At 51.4% G+C, this 22420-nt stretch overlaps 1 protein-coding gene across 2 annotated transcripts in view; it reads right to left on the minus strand.

Annotated features, from left to right (window-relative positions):
- Positions 1–14369, minus strand: part of nedd1 (NEDD1 gamma-tubulin ring complex targeting factor) — a 77784-nt gene extending 63415 nt beyond the window's left edge. Inside the window, exons 1-4 of one of the 2 annotated variants that reach the window (XM_073065899.1) lie at positions 14103–14369; positions 2105–2250; positions 1336–1428; positions 1058–1174 (exon numbers count right to left, since the gene is read on the minus strand). In XM_073065899.1, the coding sequence (XP_072922000.1) occupies positions 1058–1174; positions 1336–1428; positions 2105–2242 (348 nt within the window). In that variant the 5' untranslated portion in view covers positions 2243–2250; positions 14103–14369. The remainder of the gene's footprint in view (positions 1–1057; positions 1175–1335; positions 1429–2104; positions 2251–14102) is intronic. The other variant, XM_073065900.1, reaches the window with a different exon arrangement.
- Between the last annotated feature and the right edge of the window lie 8051 nt (positions 14370–22420).

The following is a 22420-nucleotide window of genomic DNA, read 5'->3' on the forward strand; positions in this document are numbered from 1 at the left end:
CAGTAGCGAGCTGAACACCAGTTTGTCCTTTGCCCTCGATGCCTTTATCTTTTTAAATCAGGCTCAGCGCTTAAATCGGCTAAACATCAATTCATTTTACACTCTTGAGCCAGGGGCCTCTCAGTTCGATCTGGCCTGAAGTTTCAATCCAGCCCCAAGCCTGCTCCAGCAATGGCTGCTGCAGCCATAGGTACATTTGCAAAAGTCCAGTTTGCTGAATTCTTCAAACTGTCATAAAAATGTCAGTTTGTACAAACAGTTCAAAAGCACAACTCCCAAAGGGAAATTACAGACTGGATTGCAGTGACTGTACGCCAGAAAAAATATAATTGATAGAACAGTTAGTAGTTTTGCTTGCTACCCGCAGTATGTTGCCGTGTCTTGCCAGTGTTACCTTGCCTCAGTACTTGAAGTACTGAGTTCACAAGTCAGTAAGTTAGTTTCAGCCTTATAAGACTCTGGTCAGGTGCATCTGGAGAATTACAGTTCTGGTTGCTCATAAGAAGGATATGCAGATTTTGAAGTTTACCAGGAATCTACCTGGATTTGTGGTCATAGAGAGGTTGAACTTGGGCTGGCTTCTCTGGAGTGGCTAAGTGGAGACCTGATAGAAATTTATAAAATTATAGATGGTCAGCATCTTTATCCTGAGGACCAAAATGTCTAATACTGAAGGACACGAATTTAAGGTGATAGGTTAAAAAGATGTGCAAAGCGGTAGGTTCAAGGAATGCCATGCCATAGGTGCTATTGGAGGCAAACACAACAGAAGCACTAAAGGGGCTTCTAGAGAAGCGTATGAATGTGCAGATATGGAGGACCCCTTCCCGCACTGTACTGTTCTATGTAAACAAGAATATTACAAGGTATAAGGATATATCTATCCCAGAGTGCCAAATTATCTGTTCCTGTATGCAACTGCCAAAACAAACCAAAGAACCAATACCAAACAGAATATCTTCAATTTTCTATGACATCTCCTCAAATTTACATTCCAGATATTAACCGTGTTAATAAGCAAACTATCCAACAGCATGAATCATTGTCAATAGAATACCTTCAGGGTTCTGTGACATCTCCTCAACTTTACATCCCAGATATTAACCGTGTTGTCAAGGCCACCACTTACAAAATACTTGCAAGTAGAACCCAGACTTACACACGTCTGCTTTTTCTGTAGAATGAAACAAAACACATCAAACTGGAATCACATTACATGGAAGACAGTTAAGCAAAACTGACGTTACATGTTCATAAGTAATTTTCTCACCTTAATAATCACAGGATAACCATAAATCAACACAAGGTTTAACATTTTAATAAAAGGTTACCTACCCCATCAGCAAAATCTTTTATAGACAGGGGAGTAGATGTACAGGATGATAACACTATTTTGTCCCCAGTGCTGGATGAACTCAACAAATGCTGATGTAGAAGAATGAAGGCAAATCAATTATAAAGATTGGTAATCTTATTTTGCTAACAATAATCAAATTATTAGCACTCTGGACAACAAAAAAAAACTTCCGTAAATGAATCAATTATACTTTCAAGAATTCAAAAGTAAACAAAAAAAGTTTGCAAGAAATTTATTAACATTAGACTAGCTTTTAAAAAAGCTGAACATTAGAAAAGTCTTCCAAATCTGTGACTACATCGCTGCTCTATCTCAGGCAAACAATTTTAAAGTTGACACTGAACATAGTTTTTTTTTGTATTAGGAACTTAAACATTTTGCTTAATATACAAGGGAATTAACAACTAATCGTGGTAGCATTACGCTTCAGTTTAATCTAAAGTACAGAGACCATGGAACAGCACCAAAATATTGCAAAACAAATGACATGGAGATGTTTAAGTGAGAAAAACAGCAGGAAAGCTGGCAAAGGCAAAGAGATCAAGAAAACTTCAAATTCCACTAAGAGTAAAAATTATTCTCTTACATACTTAAAAACATTGATTTGCAAAACAATGCCAAATGCATCTCAGACTTATTAAAATCATTTACCAGATTTTAAGGATGACAATAGATCATATCTTGAAATAAACAATTTACACAACTGCAAATGTAACGGTAGCAAAGAATATAATGGAATCAAAGGATATTATCCGCAGTCCAGCAAACAGAAGTTACTTCACAGGGCTTCTTATGAGGATTAAATTGTTCCACTACTGTCATGGAAACTGAATCCCAGATTTTAATATCATCCCCGCACGAGGCTAATTTGATGCTATCCTGCATGGTAAGTCCTGTAAAGTACAGCCAAAGGAAAATTAAGTAACTTCATAAAAAAATGAATTGAGATCTTTATACAAATAAACAAAAATGACAAAATTCAGGCCACTTATACCAATCAATTTAAGTATTCACATTTTAGATGACTGGTAAAGTCTGCAGTGAATGTTATTCTCAGTTGGGCAGCACAAGGTCATCATGATCTGGAGCTTCAAATATTAGTGTTCATTAGGCGATCTGTTCTCTGAACACACCTCTATCTGAAGCCTTAGCTCGCACAAAAGAGAAAAGGTGTAGTTTTTGATTAGTCATCTTGGTCCAAGAACATCTCAGGACATTGTCCTCTACCCTGCCAGCTTCAGCTGTTTCATCAATGACTTTCCTACATTACAAGGTTAAAGATAATTATGTTCAATTCTATTCTTAACTCACCAGTGAACACTGTAGCTGATGCCGCCAAGAACAGATAATACTCATGCAACCCAAATACAGGCAGTCTCCGGGTTACAAACAAGTTCCATCTTTAAATCGGATTTGTACGTAAGTCAGAACAGGTACATCCAGTATCATTTAGCGTTAGTTAGTCAAACGTTTGTCTTAGTATATATTTTATCTTTCTATGCATATAAAACACTTAAGAAACGTATGTGCTCCAATAATTAAATCGGGGCAGGGCCTTTCACGTGCTCCATTATTCTCACTTTATCCTTTAAAATTGTTCCAATTGTTAACCGACTGTAGCCTAATGCTTTTCCAATGACTGATGGTGTTTCACCTCTTTCCAAACCTTTTATTATTGTGAATCTTGCTAAGAAAAATTTAAGCCAAATACAGTCGGCCCTCCTTATCCGCGAGTTCCGCATGCGTGAATTCAACCAACCGCGAATCGAGAAAACACGGAACTGCTCTTCCAGCACTTGTTGTTCGAGCATGTACAGACTTTTTTTCTTGTCATTATTCCCTAAACAATGCAGTATAACAACTATTTTACATAGCATTTACATTGTTTTAGGTATTATAAGTAATCTAGAGATGATTTAAAGTACAGTATACGGGAGGATGTGCGTAGGTTACCGTGGATCGGGATTGAAAAAAATCGGAAGTTCTCTTACTAAGTCAGAACAGGTACATCCGGTATTATTTACCGTCAGTTAGTCAAATGTTTGTCTTAGTATATAGTATATATTTTACCTTTCTATGCATATAAAACACTTAAGAACATACGTTTCAGCACCAGGCTCGGAAATGGAAGTTTTGAGTACTCAAAACCCAGCCTTCTTCTCATCGCTACTGTTGAGATGGTACAGGAGCCTGAAGGGACTCACTTGATGTTTCAGGAACAGCACCTTCTCATCCATCAGATTTCTGAATGCACACTGAACATCAGTTTTTTAAAAAATAACTTTTAACACTAATTTAAATATATATAACCAGTAATTTATAGCTAATTATTATTTATTGGATTATGATAGTGCTGGTGAATCACAGCAACAACCTGCTGGCAATAAACAAGACTAAACAACCACTGCAATCAATAGCCTGTGACTTCCCTTTCAGAGCTGAACATCGGGCAGATGGGCCAGATGATTAGCTTTGACAAACTTCTACAGATATGGCGTGGAGAGTACATTACCTGGCTGCATCTCAGCCTGGTATGGAAAACACCAATGCCCTTGACAGAAAATCCTACAAAAAGTAGTGGACACAGCCCAGTCCCTTATGGGTAAAGCCCTCCTCACCATTGATCACATCTACAGGAAAGCAGCATTCATCATCAGGGCTCCTACCACCCAGGACATGCTCTCTTCTCACTGGTGCCATCAGGAAGACAGTGCAGAAGTCTTGGAATTCACACCACCAGGTTCAGGAACAGTTATTACTCCTCAACCATCAGACTCTTGAACAAAAGGGGATAACTTCACTTGGTCCATCACTGAACTGTTCCCACAACCAATGGACTCACTTTCAAGGACTCGTCATCTCATGTTCTCAATATTTGTTTATTATTATTTCTTTCCTTTTGTATTTGCATAGTCTGTCTCCTGTAAAGTCAATAGACAGTAGGTGCAGAAGTAGACCATTCGGCCCTTCGAGCCTGCACCGCCATTCTGAGATGATGGCTAATCATCTATCAATACCCAGTTCCTGCCTTGTCCCCATATCCCTTGATTCCCCTATCCATAAGATATCTATCTAGCTCCTTCTTGAAAGCATCCAGAGAATTGGCCTCCACTACCTTTCGAGGCAGTGCATTCCAGACCCCCACAACTCTCTGGGAGAAGAGGTTTTTCCTTAACTCTGTCCTAAATGACCTACCCCTTATTCTCAAACCATGCCCTCTGGTACTGCAATCTCCCAGCATCTGGAACATATTTCCTGCCTTTAACTTGTCTAATCCCTTAATAATCTTATATGTTTCAATCAGATGCCCTCTCAATCTCCTTAATTCCAGCGTGTACAAGCCCAGTCCCTCTAACCTCTCTGCGTAAGACAGTCCAGACATCCCAGGAATTAACCTCGTGAATCTACGCTGCACTTCCTCTACAGCCAGGATGTCCTTCCTTAACCCTGGAGACCAAAACTATACACAATACTCCAGGTATGGTCTCACCAGGGCCCTGTACAAATGCAAGAGGATTTCCTTGCTCTTGTACTCAATTCCCTTTGTAATAAAGGCCAACATTCCATTAGCCTTCTTCACTGCCTGCTGCACTTGCTCATTCACCTTCAGTGACTGATGAACAAGTACTCCTAGATCTCTTTGTATTTCTCCCTTACCTAACTCTACAGCATTCAGATAATAATCTGCCTTCCTGTTCTTACTCCCAAAGTGGATAACCTCACACTTATTCACATTAAACGTCATCTGCCAAGTATCTGCCCACTCACCCAGCCTATCCAAGTCACCCTGAATTCTCCTAACATCCTCATCATATGTCACACTGCCACCCAGCTTAGTATCATCAGCAAATTTGCTGATGTTATTCTCAATGCCTTCATCTAAATCGTTGACATAAATTGTAAACAGCTGAGGTCCCAATACCGAGCCCTGTGGCACCCCACTAGTCACCACCTGCCATTCCAAGAAACACCCATTCACCGCTACCCTTTGCTTTCTATCTGCCAACCAGTTTTCTATCCATGTCAATGTCTTCCCCCCGATGCCCTGAGCTTTGATTTTACCCACCAATCTCCAATGTGGGACCTTATCAAATGCCTTCTGAAAATCGAGGTACACTACATCTACTGGATCTCCCTTGTCCCAACTTCCTGGTTACATCCTCGAAAAACTCCAACAGATTAGTCAAGCATGATTTACCCTTGGTAAATCCATGCTGGCTCGGCCCAATCCTATCACTGCTATCTAAATATGCCACTATTTCATCCTTAATAATGGACTCTAGCATCTTCCCCACCACCAATGTCAGGCTGACAGGTCGATAGTTCTCTGTTTTCTCCCTCCCTCCTTAAAAAGTGGGATAACATTAGCCATTCTCCAATCCTCAGGAACTGATCCTGAATCTAAGGAACATTGGAAAATGATTACCAATGCATCCGCAATTTCCAGGGCCACCTCCTTTAGTACCCTAGGATGCAGACCATCTGGACCTGGGGATTTGTCAGCCTTCAGTCCCATCAGTCTACTCATCACCGTTTCCTTCCTAATGTCAATCTGTTTCATTTCCTCTGTTACCCTATGTCCTTGGCTCATCCATACATCTGGGAGATTGCTTATGTCTTCCCTAGTGAAGACAGATCTAAAGTACTTATTAAATTCTTCTGCCATTTCTCTGTTTCCCATAACAATGTCACCCAATTCATTCTTCAAGGGCCCAACATTGTTCTTAACTATCTTCTTTCTCTTCACATACCTAAAAAAGCTTTTGCTATCTTCCTTTATATTCCTGGCTAGCTTGCGTTCGTACCTCATTTTTTCTCCCCGTATTGCCTTTTCAGTTAAGTTCTGTTGTTCCTTAAAAACTTCCCAATCATCTGTCCTCCCACTTACCTTAGCTCTGTCATACTTCCTTTGTTTTAATGCTATTCAATCTCTGACTTCCTTTGTCAACCACTGTGGTCCCTTCCCCCCCCTTTGAATCCTTCCTTCTCTGGGGGATGAACTGATTTTGCACCTTGTGCATTATTCCCAAAAATACCTGCCATTGCTGTTCCACTGTCTTTTCTGCTAGGCTATCCCTCCAGTCAACTTTGGCCAGCTCCTCCCTCATGGCTCCATTGTTTCCCCTGTTCAACTGCAACACTGACACCTCCAAGCTGCCCTTATCCTTCTCAAATTGCAGATAAAAACTTATCATATTATGATCACTATCTCCTAATGGCTCCTTTACTTCAAGATCGCTTATCAAATCCTGTTCATTACATAACACTAAATCCAGAATAGTCTTGTCCCTGGTCGGCTCTCGTACAAGCTGTTCCAAGAATGCATCCCTTAGGCACTCTACAAACTCCCTATCCTGTGGTCCAGCACCAACCTGATTCTCCCAGTTCACCTGCATGTTGAAATCCCCCATAACTACTGCGACATTACCTTTGCCACATGCCAATGTTAACTCCCTATTCAACTTGCACCCAATATCCATGCTACTGTTTGGTGGCCTGGAGACAACACCCATTTTGGTCCTTCATCCTGTCTGCTAGAGCATTCTCATTACTTCTTTTAGCTTTCCTGATTTCCTTAAGTGTTCTCTTGCATTTCTTACACTCAAGTACCTCATTTGTACCTACCTGCTTATACATGCGATGTACATCCCTCCCCCTCCTTAACAAGGTCTCCAATATCTCTCAAAAACCAAGATTTCTTAAACCTGTTATCCTTGCCTTTTATTCAGACAGGAACATACAAACTGTACTCTCAAAATTTCACCTTTAAAGGCCTCCCACTTACCAAAGAACAACACAGCACAGGACAGGCCATTCAGCCCACAATGTTGTGGCGACCCTTAAACCCTGCCCCCCATATAACCCTCCACCTTAAATTCCTCCATATACCTGTCTAGTCGTCTCTTAAATTTCACTAGTGTATCTGCCTCCACCACTGACTCAGGCAGTACATTCCACGCTGGTAAAAAACCTTCCTCTAATATCCCCCTTGAACTTTCTTCTCCTTACCTTAAAGCCATGTCCTCTTGTATTGAGCAGTGGTGCCCTGGGGAAGAGGTGCTGGCTGCCCACTCTATCTATTCCTCTTAATATCTTGTATACCTCTATCATGTTTCCCCTCATCCTCCTCCTCTCCAGAGAGTAAAGCCCTAGCTCCCTTAATCTCTGATCATAATGCACACTCTCTAAACCAGGCAGCATCCTGGTAAATTCCTCTGTACCCTTTCCGATGCTTCCACATCCTTCCTATAGTGAGGTGACCAGAACTGCATACAGTACTCCAAGTGTGGCCTAACCAGACTTTTATCGAGCTGCATCATTACCTCATGACTCTTAAACTCTATCCCTCGACTTATGAAAGTTAACACTCCATAAGCTTTCATAACTACCCTATCGACCTGTGAGGCAACTTTCAGGGATCTGTGGACTTGTACCCCCAGATCCCTCTGCTCCTCCACACTACCAAGTATCCTGCCATTTACTTTGTAATCTGCCTTGGAGTTTGTCCTTCCAAAATGTACCACCTCACACTTCTCCGGGTTGAATTCCCTCTGCCACTTCTCAGCCCACTTCTGCATCCTATCAATGTCTCTCTGCAATCTTCGACAATCCTCAAAACTATCCACAACACCAGCAACCTTTGTGTCATCTGCAAACTTGCCAACCCACCCTTCAACCCCCAAATCCAGGTCGTTAATAAAAATCACAAATAGTAGAGGTCCCAGAACCAATCCTTGTGGGACACCACTAGTCACAACCCTCCAATCTGAATGTACTCCCTCCACCACAACCCTCTGTTTTCTGCAGGCAAGCCAATTCTGAATCCACCTAGCCAAATTTCCCTGGATCCCATGCCTTCTGACTTTCTGGATAAGCCTACCATGTGGTACTTTGACAAATGCCTTACTAAAACCCATGTAGATCACATCCACTGCACTACCCTCACCTATATGCCTAGTCACCTCCTCAAAGAACTCTATTAGGCTTGTTAGACACAATCTACCCTTCACAAAGCCATGCTGACTGTCCCTGATCAGACCATGATTCTCTAAATGCCCATAGATCCTATCTCTAAGAATCTTTTCTAACAGCTTTCCCACCGCAGACGTAAGGCTCACTGGTCTATAATTACCCGGACTATCCCTACTACCTTTTTTGAACAAGGGGACAACATCCACCTCCCTCCAATCCTCCGGTACCATTCCCATGGACAACAAGGACATAAACATCCTAGCTAGAGGCTCAGCAAACTATTCCCTCGCCTCGTGGAGCAGCCTGGGGAATATTCCGTCAAGCCCCGGGAACTTATTCGTTGTGATATATCTTAACAACTCCAACACCTCCTCTCCTTTAATATCAACATGCTCCAGAACATCAACCTCACTCATATTGTCCTCACCGTCATCAAGTTCCCTCTCATTGGTGAATACCATAGAGAAGTATTCGTTGAGGACCTCGCTCACTTACACAGCCTCCAGGCACATCTTCCCACTTTTATCTCTAATTGGTCCTACCTTCACTCCTGTCATCCTTTTGTTCTTCACATAATTGAAGAATGCTTTGGGGTTTTCCTTTACCCTACTCGCCAAGGCCTTCTCATGCCCCCTTCTTGCTCTTCTCAGCCCCTTCTTAAGCTTTCTTGCTACCCTATATTCCTCAATAGACTCATCTGATCCTTGCTTCCTAAACCTTACGTACGCTGTCTTCTTCCACCTGACTAGATTTTCCACCTCACTTGTCACCCATGGTTCCTTCACCCTACCATTCTTTATCTTCCTCACCAGGACAAATTTATCCCTAACATCCTGCAAGAAATCCCTAAACACTGACCATATATCCATAGTACATTTCCCTGTAAAAACATCATCCCAATTCACACCCGCAAGATCTAGCCTTATAGCCTCAATTTGCCCTTCCCCAATTAAACATTTTCCTGTCCTCTCTGATTCTATCCTTTTCCACAATAATGCTAAAGGCCGGGGAGCTGTGGTCACTGTCCCCTAGATGCTCACCCACTGAGAGATCTGTGACCTGACCTGGTTTGTTACCTAATATTAGATCCAGTATGGCATTCCCCCTAGTCGGCCTGTCAACATACTGTGACAGGAATCCGTCCTGGACACACTTAACAAACTCTGCCCCATCTAAACCCTCAATCAATATTAGGGAAGTTAAAGTCACCCACGATAACAACCCTGTTATTTTTGCACCTTTCCAAAATCTGCCTCCCAATCTGCTCCTCGGTATCTCTGCTGCTACCAGGGGCCCTATAGAATACTCCCAATAGAGTAACTGCTCCCTTCCTGTTCCTGACTTCCACCCATACGGACTCAAAAGAGGATCCTGCTACATTACCCATCCTTTCTGTAACTGTAATAGTATCTCTGACCAGTAATGCCACCCCTCCTCCCCTTCCCCTTCCTATCTTTTTAAAGCATTGAGAATCCATCCCTGCTCTGGTACCAGCCAAGTCTCTGTAATGGCCACTACATCATAATCCCAAGCACAACTTTGCCAGAGAACACACTATCCCAATCCACATTTGCCAAATCCTTTCTGATGTCATCAAAATTGACCTTTCCCCAATTTAGAATCTCAACCCTTTCGGAGTTCAGCCAGCTCCAGTTCCAATTCCTCAACACGGTCTGGTAGAAGCTACAGCTGGATGATGCACTTCTTGCAAGTGAAGTCATCAGGAACACTAGGGGTCTCCCTGCCTTCCCACATCCCACATTTTACTCGACTGCCTGTCATCCCATCACTCAAACTGTGCAATGAGAAAGAAAGAAAATTAAACAAAGAATATTCTGCATTGTAATTGCTTTTCCCTTGTACTACCTCAATGAACTAGTCATGAAATTATCTCTATGAATAGCATGCAGAACAGTTTTTCACAGTACTTGGTACAAGTGACAATAACAAAATGATTTGCCAATAATAATAATGCTTATTATGACCAGACTTTGCTTACTTAACCCAGTTTAATTTCTTAAGCCTTCTTCATCATCCTGTCTACTTGCATGGCTGCTTTCAGCGAACTATGCTCCTTTACCCGCAGGTCCTTCTGTTCCATAGCACTCCTCAGCACCCTGCATTCATTGTACAGGCCCTATACTAGTTTGAATGCCCAAAATTCAGTCACACCCAAGTTGAAATCTATTTGCTGCTTCTTAAGATCACCTTGCACTTCATTGTAACCTCTATTATCAACAAGACACCTAATTTACTATCACTATACATGACCTCCCACACACAAAACCACACTGACTATTGTCAACAGGCCTTGACTATCCAAGTGATGGTAGATCTTGTCCCTCAGAATCCCCTCAGTAATTTCCCTGTAAACAAAGTCAGATTCAGCATTCTGTAGTTCCCTGACCTTTGCTACACTTAGCCAACCTCCAACCTTCTGGCTAATAATAAAGCAAAAACCTCTACAAGGGCATCCGCGATATCTTCGCCAACCTCCCATAGGTCCAGGGTTGGTGCACTTGGGTCAGGCCCTGGGGATTTACCCATCTTAGTTCACAACAAACTGCAAATATCTCCTTCTTCATAAGATGCATATGACCCAAGACTTAACTACTTACTAGCCTCATTTCTTTGGGATCCACTATATTGTCCTTAGACCAAGGGGAAAGAGATGTCTGAAAACCTTAGCCATGTCTTCTGAATCCACACACAGGTGGCCCTGATAGTCTTGAAGATCTGGTCTCTCCCTAGTCATCACTTTGCTGTTATTATAACTGAAGAACCTCTCTAGATTACCTTCAATCTTGCCTGCCAAATCCACCTCATACCTCCTGATTTCCTTCTTATACCAAGTCTTAAGACTTTTTTTTATATTTGATGGATTGTTTCATAATCAGCTGCCCAAATGTAATTTCCTTTTCAGAGCTACAATACCTCTCATCAGGCAGGGCTTTCTGAACTTGGTATATGTACCTTCACCCTAACAGGATTATGCTGCCCCAGGCTCTTGAATGACCTTTTTTAAAAGCCTCCCACTTACCAATTGTTCCTTTGTCTTTAGTCACCCAGTTAACCCCGGCTAGATTCTGCCTAATGCTCTCAAAGTTGTCCCAGCTTCACTTCAGGACTTAAACCTGTAAACATGTTCTTATTTTCAGAACTACTTTAAAAAACTATTAGAATTGTGGTCACTGGACCTGACTTGTTCACCAAGTGCCACTTCAGTTACTTGCCCTATGAGGGGGTCCCATATTGCTCCTTCCTCACTAGGTTCCTCTATATACAGTGGATTCTGGTTAATTGGGCCGTAGGTTAATCAGGCAACTGCTTATTTGGAACAAGTCTGAAAGAACAAAAACTAATCGAGAAAATAGCCCGATTCCTTCATTTATTCAGGACACTGCACCGTTTAATCAAGGCTTTAGATTGTTGCCGAACAGTTTTGAACTAGACGCACATACTAGTGTGGCTGTTAGCCACTACACTCTGCTTCGAGTGAACAATTTTTTAAATATATTATCAGTTATGCTTGTATTAAAAGTGATTTTTGTCACTGACAGTAGGCGAGAAATAAGTAGCAAGACAATTTAGAAAGAAGACTATACGGAGTACTGATGAAAGATACCATCTGAAATGCCCTGAATGAAAATATGGATGGGTGGGTTAGAAAGTTCAAAGAAGATACAAAGATTCGTGATATATACAGATCAGTGCAGATATGGGTAGAGAAATAGTAGATGGTGTTTAATCCAACCAAATGGGAGGTGTTGCACTTTGGGTTAGCAAATGCAAGAGGCCAGGACTGGCAGGATCTTTAACACTGTTGATCTAGAATGGGATCTTGAAGTCCAAGCTCAAAGCTTCCTGAAAGTGGCTGCACAAGTTGACAGGGTGGTAAAGATAGCACTTACCAGATGCTTGTTTTTATTATTCGATCAGGAAGTTATGTGGCAGCTTTATAAAGTTCTAGCAAGGCAACATCTGAAGTATAGCCTTCAGTTCTTGTTACCTCATTACAAAAAAGCTGTGGAGGCTTTGGAGGGGGGGTGCAGAAAAGGTATACCACAGTGCTGCCTGGATTAGAGGACTTGGGATTCAAGAAAAGGTTAATTGGTGTTTGTTTCTCTCAAGCAGCAGAGGCTGAGGGGAGAATAGATAGAAATAAGACTGAGGCATACACTACCAGTCAGGATCTTTCTTCCAGTCAAAATGACAAACATTAGAGGGCATACATTTAAGGTGAGAAGGGGGACAAGTTAAAAGTATTTCCCCACAAAGAAATGGGTGCCTGACAGGGGTGGTAGGGAAATACAACTGAGACATTTAAGAGGCTCTTGGACACATGGTGCTGAGTAGGCACAAGGGATTAGCTTAGTTCAGCTTTTAATTAATTTGGCACAACAGCATGGCCAAAAAGTCCTTCTCCTGTACTGTATTTTTCATTGTACTAGAACAAATATGAGCTAAAGAAATAGACAGTACCCTTTTGGGAGACATTTATACTCAACTTTCACCCCACCAGTCTGCACAGTTTCAACTCTCCTAATGCCTTCAAAGTCTCTCTTAACAACTTCTCCCCTACTGTTCCCTTACCAATATCCTTCTCCACTTCGATAATACATGGAATTGTGTTTTCTATGCTCCTTCACTTTTTCTTATTTATGCTTGCTCAGCTTTTGGCCAGTTTATACTCCTTATTCTTGATACCATTTTGAGTTCAACTCCTGAATGTTTGTGTATACATGAGCCACAACACTTGAGTCTATCTCTCAATTTGCCCTCTACATATATGGCACCATACACAAAACATGGTTTGAGATTATCAAAGTTGGTTGCAGGGGACTGATCTAACACATCAAAATTAATGGTTACAATTCTGCTTGTCTCTGCATTTCTGTGACATATGCAGCTGTCTGCTGTGCAATTTTACTCCTTATCTTCACAAGTGGTGACTAATTCACACCTGTTGGACAGAACTGATGTCTGCTAATCCTGCTTCACTACCCCATGCCTAACAGTCAAGTCCATTCCTTTCTTCTAGAATATGACTATTCTGGTTTAAACTTTTCAAAAGTTATTTCCTAGTTTACGTGCAAAAGTATCCTCCATCTCAATTCCAGTTCAATGAAGCACCAGATTCAAAATTAGTGCCACCTCCGTAACTGCTTGCACAGGTTGATCTCAGCATTCACAAATCCACAGATATTTTGGACATATAACGTGCTATGTCCTATCCCTGGCTAATCTTATTTCGTTAAAACTTTCATTCAACAATTAACTTTCCCAATGTAATCATTTAATCCCAGTCCTAACAAAATGTGCTGATAGATTTATTGGCTGTTGTAAATTGCAACTTAGTGTAGTAAATGGGAAAAGAATCGAAGTGGAGTTGATGGAACTGCGGGAGACAACAGATTTTCAGGGTACTGAGGAGGGAGGATTTATGTTGGGAGCAGAGCTGATCTCCTGTGTAATCGATAAATCCCAGCAAAGAGCAGTGTTGCTACTGGCCTTGTCCCTTTCATTGAATAACCACAAGACAAAGGGTGTGAGGTTCTCAGATATGTCCCTGAAACGTGTCCCGATTTGGCTAGTGCGGAGCGAACTGTGCTCCCCTACCCAAGCGTTCTGGCTCACCCCTCACTGCCCACTCGCCGCTTCTCCTCAAAGTGAGCGAGAGTTGGGAGGAAGCTGCAGCCCCCGCCAGCGCTCTACCTCCACGCCATCACCCAGAGGCCCAAGCCTCCGTGTGGGTGAGGGGAAGCACCCTTACCTGTAGAACTCTGCTGGTTTCCGACCCTCCGTCCCCTGGGGTCCCAGCCAACCCCAGGGCGCTTGACACAAGGGCTCAACGGACTACCGGGGCTCGAGTACAGAAAGTGGCCACTTAATCATCGGGCCACAGGCTCTTGTTACCTCTCCCAGTGGATATCCCAGAGTCACCAAGGTTCGGGGTGACGAACCCTGCTGTTTCGGCAACGCCTATCCAGGCCCCTCACCAGCCTAAACGCAAAGCAGATCTGGCGCCAACCGCAACCGGGCGCGCATGCGTACTGTTGCGACACACGCAGGCTCCGCCCCTTTATCGCGCACCACCGCCCCGTCGACCCCACCCCCCTCCCCCCGCACCGCCTCCAAAGGTCTCGCCCATCCGTGGACCCCACTCCTCCCCTCACACCGCCTCCAAAGGTCTCGCCCATCCGTGGACCACACTCCTCCCCTCACACCGCCTCCAAAGGTCTCGCCCATCCGTGGACCCCACTCCTCCCCTCACACCGCCTCCAAAGGTCTCGCTCCCTCTGTGGACCCCACTCCTCCCCTCACACCGCCTCCAAAGGTCTCGCCCATCCGTGGACCCCACTCCTCCCCTCACACCGTCTCCAAAGGTCTCGCCCATCCGTGGACCCCACTCCTCCCCTCACACCGCCTCCAAAGGTCTCGCTCCCTCCGTGGACCCCACTCCCTCCCCTCACACCGCCTCCAAAGGTCTCGCTCCCTCCCCCTCCCCTCACACCGCCTCCAAAGGTCTCGCCCATCCGTGGACCCCACTCCTCCCCTCACACCGCCTCCAAAGGTCTCGCTCCCTCCGTGGACCCCACTCCTCCCCTCACACCGCCTCCAAAGGTCTCGCCCCTCCCCTCCCCTCACACCGCCTCCAAAGGTCTCGCCCCTCCCCTCCCCTCACACCGCCTCCAAAGGCCTCGCCCCTCCCCTCCCCTCACACCGCTTCCAAAGGTCTCGCCCCTCCCCTCCCCTCACACCGCCTCCAAAGGCCTCGCTCCCTCCGTGGACCCAACTCCTCCACTCACACCCGCCTCCAAATTTCTCGCTCCCTCCGTGGACCCAACTCCTCCCCTCACACCGCCTCCAAAGGTCTCGCTCCCTCCGTGGACACCACCACCTCCCCCTCACACCGCCTCTAAAGGACTCGCTCCCTCCGTGGACCCCACTCCTCCCCTCACACCGCCTCCAAAGGTCTCGCTCCCTCCGTGGACCCCACCCCCTCCCCTCACATCGCCTCCAAAGGTCTCGCTCCCTCCGTGGACCCCACTCCTCCCCTCACCGCCTCCAAAGGTCTCGCTCCCTCCGTGGACCCCACTCCTCCCCTCTCACCGCCTCCAAAGGTCTCGCTCCCTCCGTGGACCCCACTCCTCCCCTCACACACCGCCTCCAAAGGTCTCGCTCCCTCCGTGGACCCCACTCCTCCCCTCACACCGCCTCCAAAGGTCTCGCCCCTCCCCTCCCCCTCACACCGCCTCCAAAGGCCTCGCCCCTCCCCTCCCCTCACACCGCTTCCAAAGGTCTCGCCCCTCCCCTCCCCTCACACCGCCTCCAAAGGCCTCGCTCCCTCCGTGGACCCAACTCCTCCTCACACCGCCTCCAAATTTCTCGCTCCCTCCGTGGACCCAACTCCTCCCCTCACACCCGCCTCCAAAGGTCTCGCTCCCTCCGTGGACCCCACTCCTCCCCTCACACCGCCTCCAAAGGTCTCGCTCCCTCCGTGGACCCCACTCCCTCCCCTCACACCCGCCTCCAAAGGTCTCGCTCCCTCCCCTCCCCTCACACCGCCTCTAAAGGTCTCGCTCCCTCCGTGGACCCCACTCCTCCCCTCACACCGCCTCCAAAGGTCTCGCTCCCTCCGTGGACCCCACTCCTCCCCTCACAACCGCCCTCCAAAGGTCTCGCTCCCTCCGTGGACCCCACTCCTCCCCTCACACCGCCTCCAAAGGTCTCGCTCCCTCCGTGGACCCCACTCCTCCCCCCGCACCGCCTCCAAGGTCTCGCCCATCCGTGGACCCCACTCCTCCCCTCACACCGCCTCCAAAGGTCTCGCTCCCTCTGTGGACCCCACTCCTCCCCCCTCACACCGCCCTCCAAAGGTCTCGCCCATCCGTGGACCCCACTCCTCCCCTCACACCGCCTCCAAAGGTCTCGCTCCCTCTGTGGACCCCACTCCTCCCCTCACACCGCCTCCAAAGGTCTCCGCCCATCCGTAGACCCCACTCCTCCCCTCACACCGCCTCCAAAGGTCTCGCTCCTTCCGTGGACCCCACCCCTCCTCCCGCACCGCCTCCAAAGGTCTCGCTCCCTCCGTGGACCCCCACTCCCTCCCCTCACACCGCCTCCAAAGGTCTCGCCCATCCGTGGACCCCACTCCTCCCCTCACACCGCCTCCAAAGGTCTCGCTCCCTCCATGGACCCCACTCCTCCCCTCACACCGCCTCCAGAGGTCTCGCTCCCTCCCCTCCCCTCACACCGCCTCCAAAGGTCTCGCTCCCTCCGTGGACCCCACTCCTCCCCTCACCACCGCCTCCAAAGGTCTCGCTCCCTCCGTGGACCCCCACTCCTCCCCTCACACCGCCTCCAAAGGTCTCGCTCCCTCCGTGGACCCCACTCCTCCCCCTCACACCACCTGCAAAGGTCTCGCTCCGTCCCCTCCCCTCACACCGCCTCCAAAGGTCTCGCTCCCTCCGTGGACCCCACTCCTCCCCTCCACCACCGCCTCCAAAGGTCTCACTCCCTCCATGGACCCCACCCCTCCCCTCACACACCCGCCTCCAAAGGTCTCGCTCCCTCCGTGGACCCCACTCCTCCCGCCTCCAAAGGTCTCGCTCCCTCCGTGGACCCCACTCCCTCCCCTCACACCGCCTCCAAAGGTCTCGCCCATCCGTGGACCCCACTCCTCCCCTCACACCGCCTCCAAAGGTCTCGCTCCCTCCATGGACCCCACTCCTCCCCTCACACCGCCTCCAGAGGTCTCGCTCCCTCCCCTCCCCTCACACCGCCTCCAAAGGTCTCGCTCCCTCCGTGGACCCCACTCCTCCCCTCACACCGCCTCCAAAGGTCTCGCTCCCTCCGTGGACCCCACTCCTCCCCTCACACCGCCTCCAAAGGTCTCGCTCCCTCCGTGGACCCCACTCCTCCCCTCACACCACCTGCAAAGGTCTCGCTCCGTCCCCTCCCCTCACACCGCCTCCAAAGGTCTCGCTCCCTCCGTGGACCCCACTCCTCCCCTCACACCGCCTCCAAAGGTCTCACTCCCTCCATGGACCCCACCCCTCCCCTCACACCGCCTCCAAAGGTCTCGCCCATCCGTGGACCCCACTCCTCCCCTCACACCGCCTCCAAAGGTCTCGCCCATCCGTGGACCCCACTCCTCCCCTCACACCGCCTCCAAAGGTCTCGCTCCCTCCGTGGACCCCACTCCCTCCCCTCACACCGCCTCCAAAGGTCTCGCTCCCTCCCCTCCCCTCACACCGCCTCCAAAGGTCTCGCCCATCCGTGGACCCCACTCCTCCCCTCACACCGCCTCCAAAGGTCTCGCTCCCTCCGTGGACCCCACTCCTCCCCTCACACCGCCTCCAAAGGTCTCGCCCCTCCCCTCCCCTCACACCGCCTCCAAAGGCCTCGCCCCTCCCCTCCCCTCACACCGGTTCCAAAGGTCTCGCCCCTCCCCTCCCCTCACACCGCCTCCAAAGGCCTCGCTCCCTCCGTGGACCCAACTCCTCCACTCACACCGCCTCCAAATTTCTCGCTCCCTCCGTGGACCCAACTCCTCCCCTCACACCGCCTCCAAAGGTCTCGCTCCCTCCGTGGACACCACCACCTCCCCTCACACCGCCTCTAAAGGACTCGCTCCCTCCGTGGACCCCACTCCTCCCCTCACACCGCCTCCAAAGGTCTCGCTCCCTCCGTGGACCCCACCCCCTCCCCTCACATCGCCTCCAAAGGTCTCGCTCCCTCCGTGGACCCCACTCCTCCCCTCACCGCCTCCAAAGGTCTCGCTCCCTCCGTGGACCCCACTCCTCCCCTCTCACCGCCTCCAAAGGTCTCGCTCCCTCCGTGGACCCCACTCCTCCCCTCACACCGCCTCCAAAGGTCTCGCTCCCTCCGTGGACCCCACTCCTCCCCTCACACCGCCTCCAAAGGTCTCGCCCCTCCCCTCCCCTCACACCGCCTCCAAAGGCCTCGCCCCTCCCCTCCCCTCACACCGCTTCCAAAGGTCTCGCCCCTCCCCTCCCCTCACACCGCCTCCAAAGGCCTCGCTCCCTCCGTGGACCCAACTCCTCCTCACACCGCCTCCAAATTTCTCGCTCCCTCCGTGGACCCAACTCCTCCCCTCACACCGCCTCCAAAGGTCTCGCTCCCTCCGTGGACCCCACTCCTCCCCTCACACCGCCTCCAAAGGTCTCGCTCCCTCCGTGGACCCCACTCCCTCCCCTCACACCGCCTCCAAAGGTCTCGCTCCCTCCCCTCCCCTCACACCGCCTCTAAAGGTCTCGCTCCCTCCGTGGACCCCACTCCTCCCCTCACACCGCCTCCAAAGGTCTCGCTCCCTCCGTGGACCCCACTCCTCCCCTCACACCGCCTCCAAAGGTCTCGCTCCCTCCGTGGACCCCACTCCTCCCCTCACACCGCCTCCAAAGGTCTCGCTCCCTCCGTGGACCCCACTCCTCCCCCCGCACCGCCTCCAAAGGTCTCGCCCATCCGTGGACCCCACTCCTCCCCTCACACCGCCTCCAAAGGTCTCGCTCCCTCTGTGGACCCCACTCCTCCCCTCCCACCGCCTCCAAAGGTCTCGCCCATCCGTGGACCCCACTCCTCCCCTCACACCGCCTCCAAAGGTCTCGCTCCCTCTGTGGACCCCACTCCTCCCCTCACACCGCCTCCAAAGGTCTCGCCCATCCGTAGACCCCACTCCTCCCCTCACACCGCCTCCAAAGGTCTCGCTCCTTCCGTGGACCCCACCCCCTCCTCCCGCACCGCCTCCAAAGGTCTCGCTCCCTCCGTGGACCCCACTCCCTCCCCTCACACCGCCTCCAAAGGTCTCGCCCATCCGTGGACCCCACTCCTCCCCTCACACCGCCTCCAAAGGTCTCGCTCCCTCCATGGACCCCACTCCTCCCCTCACACCGCCTCCAGAGGTCTCGCTCCCTCCCCTCCCCTCACACCGCCTCCAAAGGTCTCGCTCCCTCCGTGGACCCCACTCCTCCCCTCACACCGCCTCCAAAGGTCTCGCTCCCTCCGTGGACCCCACTCCTCCCCTCACACCGCCTCCAAAGGTCTCGCTCCCTCCGTGGACCCCACTCCTCCCCTCACACCACCTGCAAAGGTCTCGCTCCGTCCCCTCCCCTCACACCGCCTCCAAAGGTCTCGCTCCCTCCGTGGACCCCACTCCTCCCCTCACACCGCCTCCAAAGGTCTCACTCCCTCCATGGACCCCACCCCTCCCCTCACACCGCCTCCAAAGGTCTCGCCCATCCGTGGACCCCACTCCTCCCCTCACACCGCCTCCAAAGGTCTCGCTCCCTCCGTGGACCCCACTCCTCCCCTCACACCGCCTCCAAAGGTCTCGCTCCCTCCGTGGACCCCACTCCTCCCCTCACACCGCCTCCAAAGGTCTCGCTCCCTCCGTGGACCCCACTCCTCCCCTCACACCGCCTCCAAAGGTCTCGCCCATCCGTGGACCCCACTCCTCCCCTCACACCGCCTCCAAAGGTCTCGCTCCCTCCGTGGACCCCACTCCTCCCCTCACACCGCCTCCAAAGGTCTCGCTCCCTCCGTGGACCCCACTCCTCCCCTCACACCGCCTCCAAAGGTCTCGCCCCTCCCCTCCCCTCACACCGCCTCCAAAGGCCTCGCCCCTCCCCTCCCCTCACACCGCTTCCAAAGGTCTCGCCCCTCCCCTCCCCTCACACCGCCTCCAAAGGCCTCGCTCCCTCCGTGGACCCAACTCCTCCACTCACACCGCCTCCAAATTTCTCGCTCCCTCCGTGGAACCAACTCCTCCCCTCACACCGCCTCCAAAGGTCTCGCTCCCTCCGTGGACACCACCACCTCCCCTCACACCGCCTCTAAAGGACTCGCTCCCTCCGTGGTCCCCACTCCTCCCCTCACACCGCCTCCAAAGGTCTCGCTCCCTCCGTGGACCCCACCCCCTCCCCTCACATCGCCTCCAAAGGTCTCGCTCCCTCCGTGGACCCCACTCCTCCCCTCACCGCCTCCAAAGGTCTTGCTCCCTCCGTGGACCCCACTCCTCCCCTCTCACCGCCTCCAAAGGTCTCGCTCCCTCCGTGGACCCCACTCCTCCCCTCACACTGCCTCCAAAGGTCTCGCTCCCTCCGTGGACCCCACTCCTCCCCTCACACCGCCTCCAAAGGTCTCGCCCCTCCCCTCCCCTCACACCGCCTCCAAAGGCCTCGCCCCTCCCCTCCCCTCACACCGCTTCCAAAGGTCTCGCCCCTCCCCTCCCCTCACACCGCCTCCAAAGGCCTCGCTCCCTCCGTGGACCCAACTCCTCCTCACACCGCCTCCAAATTTCTCGCTCCCTCCGTGGACCCAACTCCTCCCCTCACACCGCCTCCAAAGGTCTCGCTCCCTCCGTGGACCCCACTCCTCCCCTCACACCGCCTCCAAAGGTCTCGCTCCCTCCGTGGACCCCACTCCCTCCCCTCACACCGCCTCCAAAGGTCTCGCTCCCTCCCCTCCCCTCACACCGCCTCTAAAGGTCTCGCTCCCTCCGTGGACCCCACTCCTCCCCTCACACCGCCTCCAAAGGTCTCGCTCCCTCCGTGGACCCCACTCCTCCCCTCACACCGCCTCCAAAGGTCTCGCTCCCTCCGTGGACCCCACTCCTCACCTCACACCGCCTCCAAAGGTCTCGCTCCCTCCGTGGACCCCACTCCTCCCCCCGCACCGCCTCCAAAGGTCTCGCCCATCCGTGGACCCCACTCCTCCCCTCACACCGCCTCCAAAGGTCTCGCTCCCTCTGTGGACCCCACTCCTCCCCTCACACCGCCTCCAAAGGTCTCGCCCATCCGTGGACCCCACTCCTCCCCTCACACCGCCTCCAAAGGTCTCGCTCCCTCTGTGGACCACACTCCTCCCCTCACACCGCCTCCAAAGGTCTCGCCCATCCGTAGACCCCACTCCTCCCCTCACACCGCCTCCAAAGGTCTCGCTCCCTCTGTGGACCCCACTCCTCCCCTCACACCGCCTCCAAAGGTCTCGCTCCCTCCGTGGACCCCACTCCTCCCCTCACACTGCCTCCAAAGGTCTCGCTCCCTCCGTGGACCCCACCCCCTCCTCCCGCACCGCCTCCAAAGGTCTCGCTCCCTCCGTGGACCCCACTCCCTCCCCTCACACCGCCTCCAAAGGTCTCGCCCATCCGTGGACCCCACTCCTCCCCTCACACCACCTCCAAAGGTCTCGCTCCCTCCGTGGACCCCACTCCTCCCCTCACACCGCCTCCAGAGGTCTCGCTCCCTCCCCTCCCCTCACACCGCCTCCAAAGGTCTCGCTCCCTCCGTGGACCCCACTCCTCCCCTCACACCGCCTCCAAAGGTCTCGCTCCCTCCGTGGACCCCACTCCTCCCCTCACACCGCCTCCAAAGGTCTCGCTCCCTCCGTGGACCCCACTCCTCCCCTCACACCACCTGCAAAGGTCTCGCTCCCTCCCCTCCCCTCACACCGCCTCCAAAGGTCTCGCTCCCTCCGTGGACCCCACTCCTCCCCTCACACCGCCTCCAAAGGTCTCACTCCCTCCATGGACCCCACCCCTCCCCTCACACCGCCTCCAAAGGTCTCGCCCATCCGTGGACCCCACTCCTCCCCTCACACCGCCTCCAAAGGTCTCGCTCCCTCCGTGGACCCCACTCCTCCCCTCACACCGCCTCCAAAGGTCTCGCTCCCTCCGTGGACCCCACTCCTCCCCTCACACCGCCTCCAAAGGTCTCGCACCCTCCGTGGACCCCACTCCTCCCCTCACACCGCCTCCAAAGGTCTCGCTCCCTCCGTGGACCCCACTCCTCCCCTCACACCGCCTCCAAAGGTCTCGCTCCCTCCGTGGACCCCACTCCTCCCCTCACACCGCCTCCAAAGGTCTCGCCCATCCGTGGACCCCACTCCTCCCCTCACACCACCTCCAAAGGTCTCGCTCCCTCCGTGGACCCCACTCCCTCCCCTCACACCACCTCCAAAGGTCTCGCTCCCTCCGTGGACCCCACTCCTCCCCTCACACCGCCTCCAAAGGTCTCGCTCCCTCCGTGGACCCCACTCCTCCCCTCACACCGCCTCCAAAGGTCTCGCTCC

The sequence above is a fragment of the Hemitrygon akajei genome, chromosome 14 (assembly GCF_048418815.1).
Source record: "Hemitrygon akajei chromosome 14, sHemAka1.3, whole genome shotgun sequence".
Lineage (NCBI taxonomy): Eukaryota > Metazoa > Chordata > Chondrichthyes > Myliobatiformes > Dasyatidae > Hemitrygon > Hemitrygon akajei.